The following is a 19,538-nucleotide window of genomic DNA, read 5'->3' on the forward strand; positions in this document are numbered from 1 at the left end:
TAATTATTAACATTTAAATAAACATAATCGTGCATCGCACGGGTGTACGGCTAGTTATTAAACTAATATAAAAGATTGAGTCCTATAAAATTTGTAGGTCTTTCTATTAAGAGATACAAAGATAAAATAAGACAAGAAGTTTGTTATAGTACTTGTTATTTGAGACGTGAATGAATGATTTTGTGGTCCCAATAATTGTTAGAAATTGTAACAGAACAAACATTTTTTTCTTTTTTCTTTTTCCTATTACAAACAATTATTCTTACTTTCATTTTCGCATATATTTTTCCTTTTTAAGTGCCATAATCTTTCATACTTTATCTCACCATAAAACTCTCTCATTTTGAGCCTTTTGGATTCACACTCAAACAAGAGAGAAAAGGGTGAGAACAACAAATTCCACATTTTCACATTCTCCATTTCAAACTGTTTTTAGTGATCTTTTTTCATTCTAACAATCATAAGTAATTGCTTTCTTCTTTAAAGTTTAAATCTTTTTTCAACCAAACAACATTCATATGATCAAATCCCAAACATAGTTTATTCAGTTAAAAATGTCTTTTTTATGCTGATTGATTAATAGGGTTGAACTGTTTATTCTGTGTTTTATTTTGGTATTTTCCTTTGTGATTATTATATTTACATTCACATTGTGTGTTCAATTTGATTCTGTTATAATTTGTGTTAACTATTGCAGATGAGTTCATGCTCAGGAGACAAGCAAAACATGCATGAACAAACTGGTTGCTTTGATCCCAACACAATGGATGAAGGTATTCAAAATTCTCTTAAAGATAATAACTTTTCCCAAACTCACCCAAATCAAGTGGTTGAAGGTAATACCAATAATAGTCTTGAAGAGAATTTCAGGCCTTCTGAGGAGGGATTCTCTTATCATAATCATAATCCGCAGCACCTTGATAACCATTTGGTGCAAGAGGTGTATCAGAACAACTCAACTTGGGATCCTAATGTTCATGAGTTGCAAAATATGGATTATGCTAATCACCAAGAACATCACCAACTACATGAACAACAGTTTCAACAAATTGTTGAGCCGCAAAACCATAACCAAACCTACAATCCGTCGAATATACTCGACCCTCATTACCCTTCACCTGATCTTTTAAACCTTCTCCATTTACCTAGATGCTCGGCTTCATCTTTTCTCACAAACCCGAATCAAAAACCGCCAAATTTTCATAACTCGATGAGTTTTCTTGGAGATCTTCCGATTGGATCATCGGACAATACAAGTGGATCGTCGGTTTTGTATGATCCTCTATTTCCTTTGAACCTTCCTCCACAGCCACCGGCCCTCAGAGAGTTGTTTCAATCTCTGCCTCGCGGGTATAGCATGCCGACTAGCTCGAGGAATGGTTCTCTTTTCGGTGGAGGAGATGAGATGGAAGGAGATGGAGACATGGGAGTGCTGGAATTCAATAGGGTTGCTGCTAATGTTGGTAAAGGAAGAGGAGGAAAAGCTACAAAACATTTTGCAACAGAGAAACAAAGAAGAGAGCAATTGAATGGGAAGTACAAAATCTTGAGGGGACTCATCCCAAATCCCACTAAGGTAAACAACTATGAACTTTTTTGAAGCTTTATTTGATAACTAGGATTGAAATGATTAATTAATGGATAGTTTTGGTGTAATGCAGGTTGATAGAGCATCTGTGGTTGGAGATGCTATTGAGTATATAAGAGAGCTGATTAGAACAGTGAATGAGCTGAAACTATTGGTGGAGAAGAAAAGACATGGAAGGGAAATGTGCAAGACACTTAAAGCTGAAGATGCTGCTGCAGAAAGCTGTAACATAAAGCCTTTTGGTGATCCAAATGGAAGCATAAGGACTTCATGGCTGCAGAGGAAATCCAAAGACAGTGAGGTTGATGTCCGGATTGTCGACGATGATGTTACTATCAAACTGTTTCAGAGGAAGAAAGTTAATTGTTTACTGTATGTCTCCAAGGTTCTGGATGAACTTCAGCTGGAACTTCGCCATGTTGCAGGTGGACATGTAGGTGAATATTGCAGTTTCTTGTTCAACAGCAAGGTAGGTAAAAATCAAGTAAACTCTGCATAGAATTATTATTACATTTGATTTGGTTATATGTTAAACTATGAGTTATTTCACTTATGCAGGTAAGTGAAGGTTCATCGGTTTATGCAAGTGCTATAGCCAACAAGGTGATTGATATTCTGGACACCCAATATGCTGCAGGTGTTCCATATACAAGTAGGCTGTAGTCAATATCAGGAACCAAATGTCTCTTAATTGGTACTGACATGAAATGAGGCATTTTGGAAGAATAATGATAGTAGTTATAGTAATAGTTTCATAGGAAACATATAGGAGATGCCAAAATTTATAAGTTCAATAGTTTCTTACTTTGTGTTTTTCCTATTGGTACTTTGTGTGTGATTCATGACATTTTCTTCAACTCTGCTGCAAAATTATTGTCAGGATTTTAATTTGGATGTTTAATATTAGTTTAATTTTGAACTATATTATGTACAATTGTGTCTTCTATTTACTTGCTATTATTTCTTCTTACATCTTGTTTTGCTATTTTAGTTTAGCTTTAGCAGAAGCATTATGTCAGTTATTTTGTCTTGGTTGGTTAGTTGAGTCATACTTTACCTTTTCATGTTTTGGCAAATAACTACTTTGATTTATTGCTTTAAAGGAAATTACAAATCTTGCTGTTTCCATTTCTATGAGATTTGATATTGATAGGAAATCAAATTAACAGCACTTTTAGTCTCTATAATATAGCTATTGCATAATTTTGAAGCATAATAATTTTTTAATTCTCACAAGTATACACTTTCATCTTTTCATCCTACTTTAAAGTTAAAACTCGGTTTTTAATGAGATACTAAATTCAGTACATATAAATATTTGAAAAGAAAATGAGAATTCAAGGAGTATAAAAAGAAAGAAAATATTGATGGGACCAAATTTCTTTAATTTTCATACCCTATTTGATTCTTAACTACTGTCAGTGCAGTTTGATTCTTAACTACTGTCAGTGCAGTTTGATTCTTAACCACTGTCAATACAGTAACACCTATTCCCTTTCATTGGGAAAAAAGGGTTTTAAGGAAGAAAAAAAAGCCACCTCCAATATAATGGGATAAAAAGGGAGAAATGAAAACAGAAAAACAGTCACAAAACTAGTTCTCCCTTAAACTTCCCCATGTGCAAGAAAACCATCTATGATTGTTTGTAATTACAGAAAAAACATCATCTCCATGACTTCCAAGCTTTATTAATTTTGTTAGCAACATACTTGGTAGCTTTTACCCCACCAACAGTAAGTAGGCCAGATATGGCCTGCCTTGCACTTGAAACCATAACCTTTCTCCTCAGAATTCTCTGCAAGCAATTTGCAGCACCTTCTCTTGAGCTGATATTACTATCGTGTATGATTCTACCTGAAATCATAGCCCCTTTTTTTCTCAAAATATGGCACACATCCCCATTTTATAGGTCAAACATTTTTATCATTAAGTACCATTTAAAGATTCTAATCAATTTTTTAGTTTACTAATTATAACTATGGGAAGATTTGAACTTCAACATAACTAGGAACTGATATAATATAAGTCAAAATATTCTTTTACATTCTACAAGCATACCCGTTTGACTGGATTTCATTCCCTCTCCTTGCTTCATGCCAATCTGGCTTCTGATTGATGGAGGAAGAGCAGACACTAGGGAGCAGGCAACTGATAAGTCACAATCCTGATTTACAAAATAAAAGAAGCTACTTTACTTGGTATGTCAACCCTAAAGAAGCAACATTATATCGTATACAACTCTCCTTCTTCTGCAAGGTATTTGACTCAAATGTCATTAACAATTAAATAATACAACATAGCCATCAAAACATTGATAGCAACAAAAAGATGGAAACTAGAATATCTAAAAGAAGATGAAAAGCACAACATGGCAGGGAAACTTGGCTTATAGTTTCTCCTTATTACAGACACTAATGAAAGAATAAGAAAAACTGCATCCTCATAACAACATCAAAGAGGGACTAATGAACATCAATAGAAGAAAGCACAAGTTCATGAGTCACCTTTCATAGGTTACACTTCATATTGTTCATTAGGTTTCAATAAGATTGTGAACACCCACTGACAGATAAAAAGCATTTATCTATTAACACTGAAAAATATGCATGTGTTTATCGCTCTTCGAAATACAAAAACTAATTGCTCATATCTAAAGATCAGAAAGATGTATTTTCCTATTGGCAGTTGATGAAAGTAGTAATAACTTATTAACATTTAGCTTTTGATGCTATGAAATTATAATCAAATTGTTTTAAACATATAGTTGCACATATAGTAGTTGAGCGTGAGCCTCTAAAAAGGTTCAAACTGGAAAAAAGATCAAGACATAATAAATAAAAGAATTACAAGCTTGTTTGCAATAACTTATCATGGGTTGGTACTTTATTGAAGACTCCAGGGCACAACAAAGCTAAATTCCTTTAAATGTGTGATTAAAGAAATGGAGAATTATTATCCAAAATATTTGGTGAATATATTTCTAGTATAGGATGAGTTAACCAAAAGAACAGTTAATCAAATCAATGTAATCACTTTGTTTGTTAATCATCCTAAATTGGAAATATTTTGGTTAAGATATCATATATTGCCGTTCTCCCGAAAACAAAACGATTAATAGCAAATTAGACCTGAGAGACGTGTATTTTGTGATTGACAGTTGATGAAAGTTTCAATAACTTCTTAGCATCATATTCTTCGAGAAATGGCTTATACATCGAGTGGAATAGATCAAACTGCCCAGCTACAATTTTCTTCACCTATACAGATTGTGAACAAGGGAACCTCAGTGAAAACGTAACGCGAAAATAGGATACAAGTACTATTAATCCGGCTCCATTCCACAAAGATGCCACAAACACAACCAGTTTTACAAAAGGTGCCGCCTGTCCTTATATGAATATACAAGGAAGAAAGGAATTAAGAGTGAGGCAGAACTTGTGACCAAATTGACAAGTATATGTATTCCTCACATAAGATGGTATCAGGTGGCCGTGGGGAATTCAAATTTATTGGAATTTAAAAGACAAGCAATTTCATACTGCAACCTTCATACTGCAACCTTCATAAGTAACAATCAAGGACTACGGACTACCTTATTTTTATCCTCAGCAAATAACATGCGCACATCACCCATATATGAAAGACTACAAACTTTAGCATACAGATCTGCCTGCAGGGATACAACTAAATCATTTAAGTTGTTCCAAGTTCCAACTCCCAAATAAATCAATTAAACAAGAAAAAAGTATACCTCTGTGAATTCTGATGGAAGCAAGAGAAGAGAAGCTGACAGCGCAGCTCGCAAGTTAACGGAATTGATAGTGCTTATGTCCAAATTATCGACAACAATTTGAACCTGAATAAAAAATGTAAGCGAAAAGCAAACCTCAGTCTGGGTTCAAATTATCAGGAAAATTAAGGACAGGGAAACTATGAGATAATCATGGGATACAAATTTGATAAGCACTATACAAGTGTTACATTAACCATGGTATCAAAATTGAATATGCTTATTAGCCCATTTCAGAAACTATATATAATATGTGAAATTGTGAAGCCATGGCCAGTAATTCATTTATTTCATTATTTTTCCTACACGGTTTTGGTAAGTAGGATTTTTTCTCTATCTTCACTGATAGTTCAATGTCAGAGGACGCTGGCACTACTTTCAGAATAAGAGGGGAATGTTTGTGTAAGTTTAGAATGACACTTCAACCACTTTGGGTCACAAATGTTCCCAAATAGTGCACTACAGCTGTATAAAATTTGACCGACCACACAATGTTTAAAAGTAACGACTGTATTCTTAAATCTTCATTGTTAATCATGAGAAAATATAGCTCAGCACAAATCCCTACAAGGCAACATCATTCGTTTGGCGAGATTCGTGTTCATCCTTTTATTGCTTGAACATTTTCAAGGTTATACATGAGTGGCCCAAAATATGCAAACCAAGAATGAAATGATTTTGCAACATGAAGAGGGGCGAAAATGGCAACATACTGGTTTCTGCAAACGACCACACAAGTAGAACTTCTCCCAATGCTGCACATCTTGAAGTAAATCATGCGTTCGAGCAACCCCATACTTGAACATCTGCATACATTTTACTTATAGATGAGAGACTCAATAAAAAGGTAGTCTTTGTTTAACAAACCAACCAAAATATGTTACTGTAGACAGGTAGAAAACATGCCAGCTTTCATAAATTGGAAGATGACATAGCAGAAATTGCATAAAGAGTCTAAGTTACACACTACACCGAGTCAAAAAGTTGCTAATACCTTTCCATTCCAAGTAACAAAAGGGTTGAAATGTACCCCCACACCAATTCTATCTGCAACTTCGGTAATCTTACATAATGAATCAAGATACGTGAGACATCACCATTGTTTGATAAAACTCAATTCAGATATATAAAAATTAAATTAATTAAATGGATAAATTGAGAACAAATACCAGCCTCTCTCCACCAAGGTGCACCATCCATGATGCATAGTGATGCTTGTTCAATTTCAGATTCTTAATTGATGTCATAGCATGAAAAAGATATAAATAAATAAAAGATAACCTCTGCTAGGCATTCAAATATTATCCAACTTATATAAGTGCATAACACATCATGATAAATCAGTACCTCAGAATGCCATTGTTTGGGGTCAGAAACACCAAGAATAAAATCAATCATGGTTGTCTACAAAGCCAAAAAGCACAAAACTGAGAGAAAATATCAAACAATATGAAAATAAAATGAATTGGTATGAAACAAAAAGGGACCTTGTCATGGTTGGTTGGATGAAGAGATGATCCGTAAACGCATGCAAAATCAACAGGGGGGAGAACCTGAAGAAAACTTTGAAATGCTTCTGTATTATTATCCATATTAATATCAATGATGCTGATGCATAGTTAGTGCAGGTTCAACCTGAAATCAGCATAAAAAGATTGTTAGCGTTGAGCATTGAAGCTCATTCAGTGTAGTTTTGTCCTTAAGACTTTATTAGTAGCTTGAAAAAATTCAAGAATGTGTGGGGAGTTTCTTCGAACAGTTTGAGTGCACTGTGATGTAAGCAAAGATAGAAAAGGGAACCTGTTTGGTTTCCCATAGAGGGTTTTTACTTTGATTTCTTTAAGTCAAATCTAGGTCGTGCTCAATTCGAAGTCTTGTTTGATGGGTATGTCAACAATTTCAGTCGCGGCAATGAAGGCAGAGACAAAGTGAAGAAGGATCGAAGAAGACGGTGTCTTGCGCTTCTTTTTCTTTTTACTGGTTGGTTTTTATGAATGTTTTCTGTTTAAACTAAGGATTTAATTGAGATGCATTAAGAGTGTAAAAAAGTTTTACCGTGTCATTCAATTCAACGAAAATACTTATTTCATTTTCTTATGGTTAGGGTATAGCTTTCAAGCTCATTAAGAGTGTCACTCATCTCCTTTCGTTTAGACTAATTCATATTGAAAAATGGGTGATATACTGACAGTGTAAAAAAGTTTTACATTGTCAACCAATCACGACCATGAATCAGGACAGGTCAGACTGTAATTTTAAAAAAACTTATATGACATGGCAAAACGATTTGTTTTTATTGGATGACAGTGTAAAACTTTTTTATACTGGCAGTGCACTACCTTTAATCTCATTGATATTTCCCTTAATGTATATTACTTTGTTAATTATGTTTTAATAATATTAATTTGCATATTTGTTCTAATAGTTTCGTATATTGATTTAAAAGATTTTTTAATAGTTAGTATATATGTTCTCAAAGCAACTAGTCCTATTAAAGTTACAGTGCCATTTCCTATACCTTGAGGCTAACGATTTCATGAATCCGGTGGTACTATAGTATGTAGTATCACATTAACATGCAGACAATGAATAAACTGTAAAACATCATACCTGTAATTTGCCGTTAACATATGACATAAACCAATAGCATATTAGTGACATTAATTTCAATTAAAATTTGAATGAAATAGTTCGGTTCTTCTAAAATTAATATATGTATATTATTTATATCAGTCTTATTTAATATATTTTGTCAAAAAAATTCTCTCACTATGAAATAATACTCTTATAAATGATGCGTGAATTGACTATGAAAATGTTTTGGTCAAATCATCTATTGGGGAAAATAATTTTTTATAGGAATATTTATGATGAAGAATAAATTAAAATTGAAAATTTTAAAATTTTTAAGTGTATAGATATAGATTTGTTGATTATCAAATTATATAGTTGAATTATGATTTATATGCTATGTGAATTGTTTGTGTTAGATGAAATTTATTATTATAAAATATATAAAAATTATTCAAAATGGATCACGATTTATAAATTTGAAGTTTAATGTAATTATTGAATATTGAGATGTGAAATTTTGAGAACTTTATCACGGATATGGAGTTCGAGATTTTCACAAATGAAGAACATCGTGATGAAGGTTTTCCACAAATTATCAAAACACAAACCGGAAGTTCTTCATGGATTGTTGAAACAACTCGAACTTAAAATAAGGAGAAAGTTTGAAAGGCTAAGGATCTAGAACTAAACAAAATTCATTGCCGACGTATTTCTTTTATCTAGTAGAAGAAAATTGTGAGAATTGTATTTGTAAGATTCTTATTATTTTTCAAGTGGGAGATGATCTTAAGATTTACAATGAAGAAGTAACTTCAAGGGACTTCTATTGGAATAATGATATCCAAGACAAAATGGATTCAATAGTATTAAACCATACTTGGGAAGTTGTTGATTTACTTAAATGATCAAGATCCATTGGATGCAAGTGGGTGTTTAGAAGAAAGTATCATAGTGATGATACAACAAACACCTACAAGGATAAATTAGTAACCAAGGGTTTAGACAAAAGAAATGTGTTGATTATTTTGACAGATGTGCACTACTAGCAAGCACAACAAAAATTAAATTTATGTTTGCCTTAGTTTCTTTGCATGACCTTATTATTCATCAAAAGGATGTCAAAACAACATTCCAAAATAGAGATCTCGATGAGGAGATCTACATGAAGCAACCAGAGAGTTATGTTTCTTGGTGATGAACAAAAGATTCATAAATTAAAGGGGGGACACACAACTTAAGGGGAACTTTTCAATTTTATCAAAATACGAATTCAAAGATTTTGTCATCATCAAAAGGGGAAGATTGTGAAGAATACATGTTATATCTAGTTCATTTTTTATGAAGACAAAAATTATCAAAGAAGAAAATGATCAAAAGTGTCATGTACATCGATGATGAAATTGATCAAGAATGATTAGCATAGAAATTCAAGTGAAGATTTTGTTAGATTAATTATTTAATTAATCAAATATGGATTGAAATAATTAATTATTAATTAATTATATTATGGTCAAATGTTATTAAACACTAATTATTGATGAATTGTTTGATTGGGCTTTGTGCCTGAATGGACCGTGATGGGTTGGACCATTCAGTTAAGCCCAATGAGAGGTCTCTGCCCTCAACCGTTTAGTTATTTAAGCGTCGCCCCATTAGACGATTAACATACTGTGAAAATCCTAAACGGCAATGAGGGCAGTAATCCTCTCATACTCATTCTCTTTGACGGTGTCTCAATTCAAAAGGTCTCTCAATTCAAAAGGTACACCGTTCTAATTATTCTTGATTACTCTATAATATTATAATATGCTATAATTTGTATCTATAGATTCAATTAAATTTATCAATTGGTATCAGAGCCTGATTAGATACATTTTGTGGCTATCATCGTATTATATCAATCTGTCATTGATTTTGAAAAGGTTGAAACAATGAATCAATAATTTTGAATTGGCATGAGATATTATATTAATTTTCCGATTAAGACCCACACATGATCCCACATATTCTTGATAAATTATGTGGGTAGTTGCTACTCAATAGTTGCAGTGAATTTTATTCAGTATTGGCAACACTATATATTTTGATGGTATGAGAAACTTTGATTTTGACTAATTAATATTTGTACATACATATTTATGCGAATCACGTGTCTCTCAAATTACATGAAATTGTTGATCTATGTTTCCAAATCTCTGAAATTGAACCGAGCATAATTTGTGGGTCGTTTACGACCCATTTACAACTTTGGATGAAAAATAAGCTTTTCCAGTGTTCTTGAAAATCTTATATGCGTTGGGACACTTATGGCATTTTCTAAATTCCCAATTTTTTTTTTCTTTTGCCCAAACAATTAATATTGAATAAATGAAATATGTAGTGAAAGAATAATACATCATAGACATAATGAACTTTCTAGTGGTTGCTCAAATATTCACTAGCATGTTTTCCACTTATATCAAATTTTCTTAGTTAATTATAAATTTATCATTTTTAATTAATGGAGGTATTATTTTGTGTCTAATATTTATGTGTGTATTCTTTACTTACTGTTGACACTTTGATATATCTCACATTAAGAAATTTAATTTTATTCTATGATCAACAAATTTGAAATTTTATTTTTAAAATAAAATTATTATTTTAGTTTTTTATTTAACTCAAGAATTTTTTTTTATTTTAAATTTATATTCTTGATTTTATGGGCTCTTCTCATATTTGGTATTTAATTTATATGAGAAATTATAAGAATTTAAATTATATATTTTCAAGAGTAGTGCTATTTAGTATGAAAGAAATTGAAGTAGAAATGTAAGAATGTACCCATGCCATATTTTAGAGTATAATTTTAAATTTATTTTAAAAATAATTTCTTATTTAATTGGGATCACAGGGTGGTGGTGATAATGAATAGTTGAGATTATTCTTGTTTTTTTTTTTTTTTGTTTCACATTTTCTTATCAATAAGCATTTTCTCTATTTTCAAACTTTGAGTGTAAAATATCTTTTTGAAAATATACTTGATTTATAACACTATCGCTAATTACTTTATTTATTTAAGTGTTATGACTTATGAGTGCTAGAATATATTAGACTCATTTATTTTGTCATAATGATTTGTCACTAATTTGTGAATTATTTGGGATGGCACTATAATATTCTGTCTGTCATCAAAATTTAATGATTATATTTGATGATTGTAATCTCTTGTGACTAATTATATAATTGCATTAAGGAGAAACTGTTTCTGATATTATTTACTTCTTTTGAAAATAATAAAATGTGCATTTATATGAAGTTATTTTTTTCTAGAATATAATAAAAATAAAAAAAATCTCTATTTATTATTATAAATTGATTTTTTGTTGTATACTCAAATAAATAAAATTTAATTTTATGAGTATATTAAAATCTTATTATTTTGAGAGTTTTATTCTAGAAAATTAAGTAATCACTATTAATTTGTATAATTGTAATCTCACCTATCGTGGATACAATTATACAAATTTTTCTATTTTGAGTAAAATATAATTATTTTATTTGTATGATTGTAATTAACATATCATGTATACAATTGTAGAAATCTTGAGTGGTAAAATAATTAGATTTATTTTAATATAATAAATATTATATTGATAATGATTATATCCTATCGATGTATTATTATTAATATAATTTATTTTGTTCAATGTACTTGTTATGTATGATTATGTAAACTATGGTTCAAGTACCCTATTGGTATTAGAATTTTTGGTGATAGACTATTTGTAAATTGTTATATTTCTTATTTAATATTGTTGAAAGTATCATTTGAAAATAAGAAATTATTTTAAAGACATGTATTATTTTATGAAATCCAATAAATTATTTTAAATATTTTTTATTAAAATGGATTTCAATTCTCTATGTATTATGTAAGTGATTGACATACCCTATCGGTGTGACATTACTTGACATGATCATTGTGTGATAGAGAAAATAGTTGAACATTTGTTTAAAGTTTTTTTGGTTTATTTTTAGTTAATAATTCAACTATTATCCTCTATCAAGTGGGAGAATTTAACATGTCAATTGTATAGAAATGAGAAATAAATATTATTTATTTAATATAGTATTGTTTTATGGAGACTTATATTGAGGATAATGTAGTCATATGTTATTGATGGAAATTCATGACTACTTGTGTTATATCCTCAATATTAATTGAATTAAAGTCTCATATTCTTTCCGCTGCGTATAACATATTATGTTTCTCAAATGTGTGTAGTTATATTTGTATCATTTGAGTTTTGAGTTAATTATTAATATGTTGTATATAATCCTATATTTAAAATTATATGGATTTGATGTCACTCAAATGATGGTAAACCTTTTATATGACCATCATATTGTTTCATGTGAAATTATATCTATAATGATATATTCTGTTTATGTGCAAAATATGTGGTTGAGTTTGTAACACTCTAGTGATGATATATTATACAACCACTTCTCTATATAGTTTTGCACTAAAAATAAAATTAGTATCCCATTGAATAATCAGAGTATTTAATATTAGCGGGCTCTGAAAAATGTATATCCATTGTTATATTGGATCAGTGGGAGTGCATGTGTAAACAAAATAATATAATCCAAAAGAAAAAGAAATAGATTATTATTCTCATATTGTCATATATTCTTTTATGCAATATAAAATATGACATATTCTAAAAAGACTTCAAAATGTACAATAACTTTAAGAAGTTTTTTTCTAGTATACTGAGATAAATATTATTCTCTTAATCTCAGGAAACATCATAATTGGATGTTTGGGTCGATATTGAAAAGACACAATAACTCCTTAGCATGCAATAGTATTGTGTTATTCTATCTTCAATAGTCCACTCTTGTCAGGTCATAATATGAAAGTACAAGTAAATATTCATACTCCTATCGAGTATGATATTGTATTATGAAGGTACTTATGGTTAAATGTAATTACTCTGTAATAGGATATTCCTATATGTAATTACTATTCGTAGACCTATGTGGATATTCTATGACCTATAATTTAAAACTCATTAGTATAATCACTTCCCAAGACTTATACACATGAGTAAGTCTTATGATATTTTGGGTTAGTGGGAGTTTATTAATAGCATTTTCATATGCTTGGGCCATTGTTTATAATATATTACTCTTAACTTAAATATGTTACTCTAAATTCATCGTTGTTGATTTAAGTTGTGAGTTTTAACTTGTATAATTTGTCTTCCCTATCGGATACAATTTCTGCAGCGTTGAGATTTACTTCTCTTTGGATTGATTAGTGTTTTGACCATTATTGATATTCTAATATTAGAATCAATATTTTTAATAATTAATTATTATCATCCAAGTGGGAGATTGTTAGATTAATTATTTAATTAATCAAATATGGATTGAAATAATTAATTATTAATTAATTATATTATGGTCAAATGTTATTAAACACTAATTATTGATGAATTGTTTGATTGGGCTTTGTGCCTGAATGGACCGTGATGGGTTGGACCATTCAGTTAAGCCCAATGAGAGGTCTCTGCCCTCAACCGTTTAGTTATTTAAGCGTCGCCCCATTAGACGATTAACATACTGTGAAAATCCTAAACGGCAATGAGGGCAGTAATCCTCTCATACTCATTCTCTTTGACGGTGTCTCAATTCAAAAGGTCTCTCAATTCAAAAGGTACACCGTTCTAATTATTCTTGATTACTCTATAATATTATAATATGCTATAATTTGTATCTATAGATTCAATTAAATTTATCAGATTTGAGATAAGTAAACATAACTAATGTACTCATTATAGTTCATATTATACTCCTTTTTCAATATCTTCAATTCATTTTTCTAAAACTCATGAAATTTTGTAAATCTACCTTAACAAAACACCAACATTATGAAAAATTAACTTGCCACCTCCTTTTCTTATACTTGTCACTCCCCTATTTTTCGTTACTCAAAAAAATAATTTTTTTCTAGAAAAAAAATTACTGTTGCCAAAATTATCAAAAAGTAAATTTCCGATACCTCTTTTTGGTCGATATCGGAAATTCTTTGTTTTTTACAAAATTCCGATATCCATTTACCGGAATTTTCAAAATTTCCGGTGCAATTTAAAAAATTAAGTCCCAATATTACCGGAAATTTAAACTTTATGGTATTTTTCATATACTGGAAATTCGATACTTTTGAAAATATTCGTGATGTTTCACTCTTATACCGGAAAATTTTATACATCAACCGGAAATTTGCATACATGTGGTTGTGATGTGCACTCTTATACATTATTTCCATGATGGTTTTGATTTTGCATGTACCGGAAATTTCAAATTTCCGGTATCAATTTTAACGTCTCCACATACCGTAAATTTGAAAAATTCGGTACTAAAAATTTTAATTTTTCGGTATGTAGCATCAGGCACGGTAAAATTGGTAAAATCAACAAAATTTCAGACACTTATATGAAATTTCCGATACGGTACCGGAAACTTCAAAAAATTCGATATTTTGCGGAGATAATTTGGTAAAAATGCTCTATTTGAGGGGGTGACAGGTATAAAATAGAGGTGGCAAGTTAAATTCTCCAACATTATACACTTAACAAAACACCAACATTATAATAAAAGTTTTTACCAATTTTATTGAATTAAATCTTGGTGCTAAAAATAATATTAATTTACTAATTTTGAGCATTAAGTTTATTAGTTTTTTTAATTAACGTTATATATATATATATATATATATATATATATATATATATATATATATATATATATATATATATATATATTAATTAATTAATGAATATATTATACTAAAATTTATTTTAAAATATAATTAATTATTATATATAATTATTCATTTTCCATGCAACGCACGGGTCTCAATATTAGTCTTATTAATTAAAGTTGTTAAGTCTTTTTAGGAATTTTTGGAGCCAAAATTAAGGTTGTTTTGGTAATTGTATATTTACATTTAATTTTTATTTTATCAGTCAATATTAAGGTTCTTCTAGTAATTGTATATTTTTGTTTAATTTTATTTTATTAATTATTTATTAAAAGTAAAATTTCTTCAACTAACGCTTAATTTTCTCCCTTTAACTTTATATTATTTTAGTAATTTTTGTATTTGTTTTAATTTTAATTTATTAGTTATTTCTAAATTAATTTTTATTACTAACCAAAATTATTTATTTTTAATTATTTAGTAAATTTTATTAGTTATGTATTACAAAATTTAATTTTTAAATATAATTACAATGTTATAAATATACCACAAATGTCACATTTTTTTTAATTTTTAATAAATTTAGTCTAAAAAATATTAAACCCATTGATATCAATATCATTATAGTCTTTATCATTTTTATTAATTAAGATATTGTTTGCATATTTCACTGTACCACCCAATTAATATTTCACTACACAACATTTTACTCACAATTAACTCTATTCAAATAATTCATAAATATATTAATTAATAAAATTAATCCATTTAACACTACGTTACAATTAAATTTATTGATCAAACCTCACTCATTCACCAATTTGTCCATTTTCTCCTTAACCTCGTTATCATTATTAACTAAATCTCACAACTCTATATATAAAACCTCTATTCCATACAATTTTTATCTATCAGTCCATTACTATTCGGATTCTAGCTTTAATTTTTCTATCATATATTTTGTTAGTATCAAATTAATTATCAATTTTAGACAACTTTTTAATTAATAAGAGTTTTTATATAATTATTCCTTGGTTTTTATAGATGTATTTTGATTTCTAATGCATGCATAAAATGCATAAAATTATATTTTTTTATTTCTTTTGGTCGTATTAGTTTTTGTTTGTGTAAAATTAAATTTCAATTTCAGACATATTTTATTATATTAAAAATACCGTTAGCAAATTTTTTTATATAATTATATATTACTATTTCGTGCATCGCACGGACAAACGTATAATTAAATTTTAAACAATATTTTTGAGAAAAATAAAGTAAGAATTTAAAAAAAAAAATCCAATAAAAAACATAAAGATACAATCAATAATTATTATTTTTATATATGAAAAACATATTTACCATTTTTAACATTATATTTTGTTTTAAAAATATATATGAATAGTTGTGTTTGGACGACTAATTAACTTTTAAACAATATTTTTGAGAGAAATAAAGTAAGGATTTGAGTTGCCTTCTATTTAGACTACTTAGGGTCTGTTTGGTAAAAATAGCGGTTGACTGATAAGCTAGCTGATAGCTTATAGCTTATGACTGATGGCTGATGTCTGATGACTTATAGCTTATAGCGGATAGTTGAGACTGATAGCTTATAAGTTAACTGAAGTGTTTGGTAAAATTAGCGGTTAAATTAACTTATAAATGTAAAATGACATAAAAGATATTTAATATATAATTATTTTGTTTTAAAGTAAAATAAATTTTAAAGGTTAAAAATGGATTTTAATTAAAATAATAAGGATAAAAAAGGAAGAAAAAATAATAAGCTATAAGACATAAGCTAAAACGCTATTTGAAATAGCGTCTGGAAAATAAGCTATAAGTTAGTAAAATAAGCTATAAGCTCGTGATGAAAAGACCGTTACCAAACAGGTCTAAATTATCGTACGAGCTTATAAGACATAAGACATAAGCTATAAGCTCAAAAAGAGGTCTTCCCAAACAGAGCCTTAATATTAAGACACATGACATTAGTAAGTTTTAAAAAACATAATATTAAAATTTATATTTTTAATCATTCTCTTTTTTAACCTCTTACTTAAAAAAAATAAGAAAATGTGTTACAACATTATCAAAACTAATTATATTTCTTTTATTTTGTTTTTAAATTGATCAAATAATCATTAAAATCATGAAACATTTTACTCAATCCAACTATATATTTAACTAGAAGAAAAAATAGAGAAGAAAAAGTGAAAAAGACTATGGATATTCTCTAATCTCTCTACCTATATTTTCTAGTTCTACATCATACAAACAAATATAATAATAAAAAAGAAGAGAATAATTAAAATAAAAAGTAAGATACTTGTATTAAGTTTTTGTAAAATAAGTTTTAACAAATAAAACTCATTACAAAATATTTTATATATAGCATAAATTGTACAACATTTTCTATTAATAAGAGTTATCTCATAATTTGTATTTGTCTTTATACAATTTCATAATTAGTAAGTGTATTCACATTTTTTTTAAAGTGTTACAAAAGTAAAGAAATACATAAAGTTTACATGTTATTTATGATCCATATAAATATGTTATTTTCATGTAGTTATACTACATAGTTTTTATGATTTAATATTAACAGTTATATCACACGGTCTTTATGAGATAATATTAACATTTATACATCGTCGTTTTATATCAAAAAAGATAAAATATCATACAATATATTATAAGTGTTAATGGTGCAACCAATATCTCATTCTCATTATCAAAAGAAAAGATCAATCTTTCTTACGATGATTACAAAGAGATGTCTCTTATATAGAGGTTAAGAGAAGTTAGTTGGTAACTAGCACAATCACCTAACCAACCACTCAACTAACTATCAATGTAAAGGAAAAGGAAAAACTAACTAGCTTGCATGGCAAGCAACCGTTATACGTAACATCCCCCTCAAGATGAACAGTGCAAATTGCATAGACCTAACTTGTACATGTTAGTAGTGAATGGACCTTGGTGTAAGGACTTCGTGAAAGCATCAGCAAGCTGATTTGAACTTGAAATTGGAAGAAGTGTGACGCATTTATTTTGAATATTCTCACGAATCACATGACAATCGATCTCAATATATTTGCTTCTCTCGTGGAAAGTAGAGTTGTGGGCTAGATAAATGGCGGATTTGTTGTCACAATAGATGGAGGAAGGAGTAGGTAAATGGATGGAGAAATTTTAGATGAGGTGATGGAACCATTAAAGTTCACATGTTAAGGAGGCAATGGCACGATATTCGACCTCAGTGGAAGAACGGGAAAGAGTCTGTTGCTTCTTGGACTTCCATTATATGAGTGAAGTCCCAAAAAAACGCAGTAGCTAGTAATGGACTTTCGAGAGTCTAAACATATGGCCAAGTCAGAGTCAGCAAACCCATGGAGTTTGATTGGTCAAGCACTAAAAAGGAAGATACCTTTTCTTAGGGAAGATTTAAGGTAATTTAGAATGTTGATGGCCGTAGTGAAATGAGGTGTTAAAGGGTTGGAAATGAACTGGTTGGGGTGTTGAACATCAAAAGTTATATCGGGCCTGGTATGAGTGAGATATAAAAGTCTACCAATGAGTATTTGATAAATAGGATAAGATAAAGTGATTCCTTCAGTTTTAGAAAGTTTGGTATTCGGGTTTAGAGGAATAGGAGATGGCTTAACTCCTAACGTACCAGTTTCCTCAAGAAGTTTGAGGGCGTACTTTCTTTGATTAACAACAATGCCTTTATCTGATCGAGCAATCTCAAGTCCAAGGAAAACTTAGTTTTCCAAGATCCTTAATGCAGAAAATTTGGTTAAGAAATGTCTTGACATGAGTAATATGGTCAAAAGAATTTCTTGTGAGCACTATGTCATCAATATAAACCAGAAGTGTTGTGAAAGAAGATGCCCCACACTATGTCAGTAAAATTCTAATATGTTGATCATTGAGATCCTTGTTCTTGAATAGTTTATCGTTCCTCGCCTTCCAGATGCACCGGATGCATGCATACCAAATCACCCTGGCTCTCTTGGCAAAATCTCTTTTGCTTCCAATGAGACCTTCGAATTGAAGTAGATGGTTTATCCCTCCGTTACACAGTGTTGTTGAGATGCCAACCCACTTGGAGACATAGTACGAAATATCTGCAAAAAATAGATATTCGAAAAATATGTGGGAGACTGATTCCTCGGTTCCACACCCACTGCAGCATAATAAAGATCCATGTCGTATAACCCCTCTTCTAAACAGATTGTCTTTTGTAGCAATTCTGTTATGAAAAAGCCTTCAGACTAGACAAGAAACTTTTTTCAAGATTTATTTATTCCAAATCTTCACCCATGGGAGGTTGAGGTTGGGCGAGATAGATATAGGTTCCATGATTTTCTTGTAGATTCCTCTAATAGAATATTCATTGGGTCATGCTAACATGTGCCCTAAGGGCACATGTTAAGGATACTATAATTAGAAAAAGTTAAATGTAATTAAATGCAATAAAGTCATATTTAAAGTTTCGATATATTGAACGCACGCGTTCCAAGAAAAATATTCTATAAATATCTCATTAACTTGTGCCTTAGGGCACATGTTAGCTTTTCCCATATTCATTAGGTAATTCTCCAAATCCTATATCTAAGCTATTTAAGTCAATCCACCAAAGAGAACACCCTCTCCAACCTTTGTTGGCAGTCCCGACCAACTCGCCATATCTATTAGATAAGGCTTTGTGCCAAAGACCTCCTCGTTCACAATTGATCTTCCAAGTCCACTTCCCCAGGAGAGCGTCGTTAAAACCTCTCAAAAAATTTTAAGCCCGAGCCTCCATCATCTAAGAGTCTGCACACATT

General features: G+C 29.8%; 2 protein-coding genes across 4 annotated transcripts; one reads left to right on the plus strand and one right to left on the minus strand.

The window, feature by feature from the left end:
• The first annotated feature begins 326 nt into the window (after positions 1 to 326).
• LOC131603013 (transcription factor bHLH91-like) lies at positions 327 to 2,283 on the plus strand. 2 transcript variants are annotated; one of them, XM_058875249.1, is made up of 4 exons: positions 327 to 383; positions 698 to 1,576; positions 1,662 to 2,057; positions 2,147 to 2,283. In XM_058875249.1, the coding sequence occupies exons 2-4, from the start codon at positions 698 to 700 to the stop codon at positions 2,249 to 2,251; spliced, it is 1,380 nt and encodes a 459-aa protein (XP_058731232.1). In that variant the 5' UTR covers positions 327 to 383; the 3' UTR covers positions 2,252 to 2,283. The 2 variants fall into 2 exon arrangements, with proteins under 2 accessions (XP_058731232.1, XP_058731231.1); XM_058875248.1 differs by lacking the exon at positions 327 to 383 and adding an exon at positions 452 to 614.
• On the minus strand, positions 697 to 7,480 carry LOC131603014 (uncharacterized). 2 transcript variants are annotated; one of them, XM_058875251.1, is made up of 11 exons: positions 7,208 to 7,480; positions 6,866 to 7,013; positions 6,726 to 6,782; positions 6,548 to 6,610; positions 6,373 to 6,441; positions 6,092 to 6,184; positions 5,340 to 5,444; positions 5,181 to 5,258; positions 4,717 to 4,845; positions 3,647 to 3,752; positions 697 to 3,442 (listed from the first exon to the last, which is right to left on the minus strand). In XM_058875251.1, exons 2-11 carry the CDS (start codon positions 6,968 to 6,970, stop codon positions 3,252 to 3,254), a joined length of 996 nt encoding a protein of 331 aa, XP_058731234.1. In that variant the 5' UTR covers positions 6,971 to 7,013; positions 7,208 to 7,480; the 3' UTR covers positions 697 to 3,251. The 2 variants fall into 2 exon arrangements, with proteins under 2 accessions (XP_058731234.1, XP_058731233.1); XM_058875250.1 differs by having other exon boundaries at positions 7,179 to 7,475.
• Between the last annotated feature and the right edge of the window lie 12,058 nt (positions 7,481 to 19,538).

The sequence above is a fragment of the Vicia villosa genome, linkage group LG5, assembly GCF_029867415.1.
Source record: "Vicia villosa cultivar HV-30 ecotype Madison, WI linkage group LG5, Vvil1.0, whole genome shotgun sequence".
NCBI classification, from domain to species: Eukaryota; Viridiplantae; Streptophyta; class Magnoliopsida; order Fabales; family Fabaceae; genus Vicia; species Vicia villosa.

What these genes read in the sequence shown, in the direction of transcription:
- LOC131603013 (XM_058875249.1), top strand. Translation starts at nt 698, where the DNA reads ATGAGTTCATGCTCAGGAGACAAGCAAAACATGCATGAACAAACTGGT. An exon ending in TCATCCCAAATCCCACTAAG is followed by an intron (nt 1,577 to 1,661) that starts GTAAACAACTAT and finishes GGTGTAATGCAG; the next exon opens with GTTGATAGAGCATCTGTGGT. An exon ending in GTTTCTTGTTCAACAGCAAG is followed by an intron (nt 2,058 to 2,146) that starts GTAGGTAAAAAT and finishes TCACTTATGCAG; the next exon opens with GTAAGTGAAGGTTCATCGGT.
- LOC131603014 (XM_058875251.1), bottom strand. Translation starts at nt 6,970, where the DNA reads ATGGATAATAATACAGAAGCATTTCAAAGTTTTCTTCAGGTTCTCCCC. An exon ending in ATCCAACCAACCATGACAAG is followed by an intron (nt 6,783 to 6,865) that starts GTCCCTTTTTGT and finishes TTGGCTTTGTAG; the next exon opens with ACAACCATGATTGATTTTAT. An exon ending in AATGAAATCCAGTCAAACGG is followed by an intron (nt 3,443 to 3,646) that starts GTATGCTTGTAG and finishes CTATGATTTCAG; the next exon opens with GTAGAATCATACACGATAGT.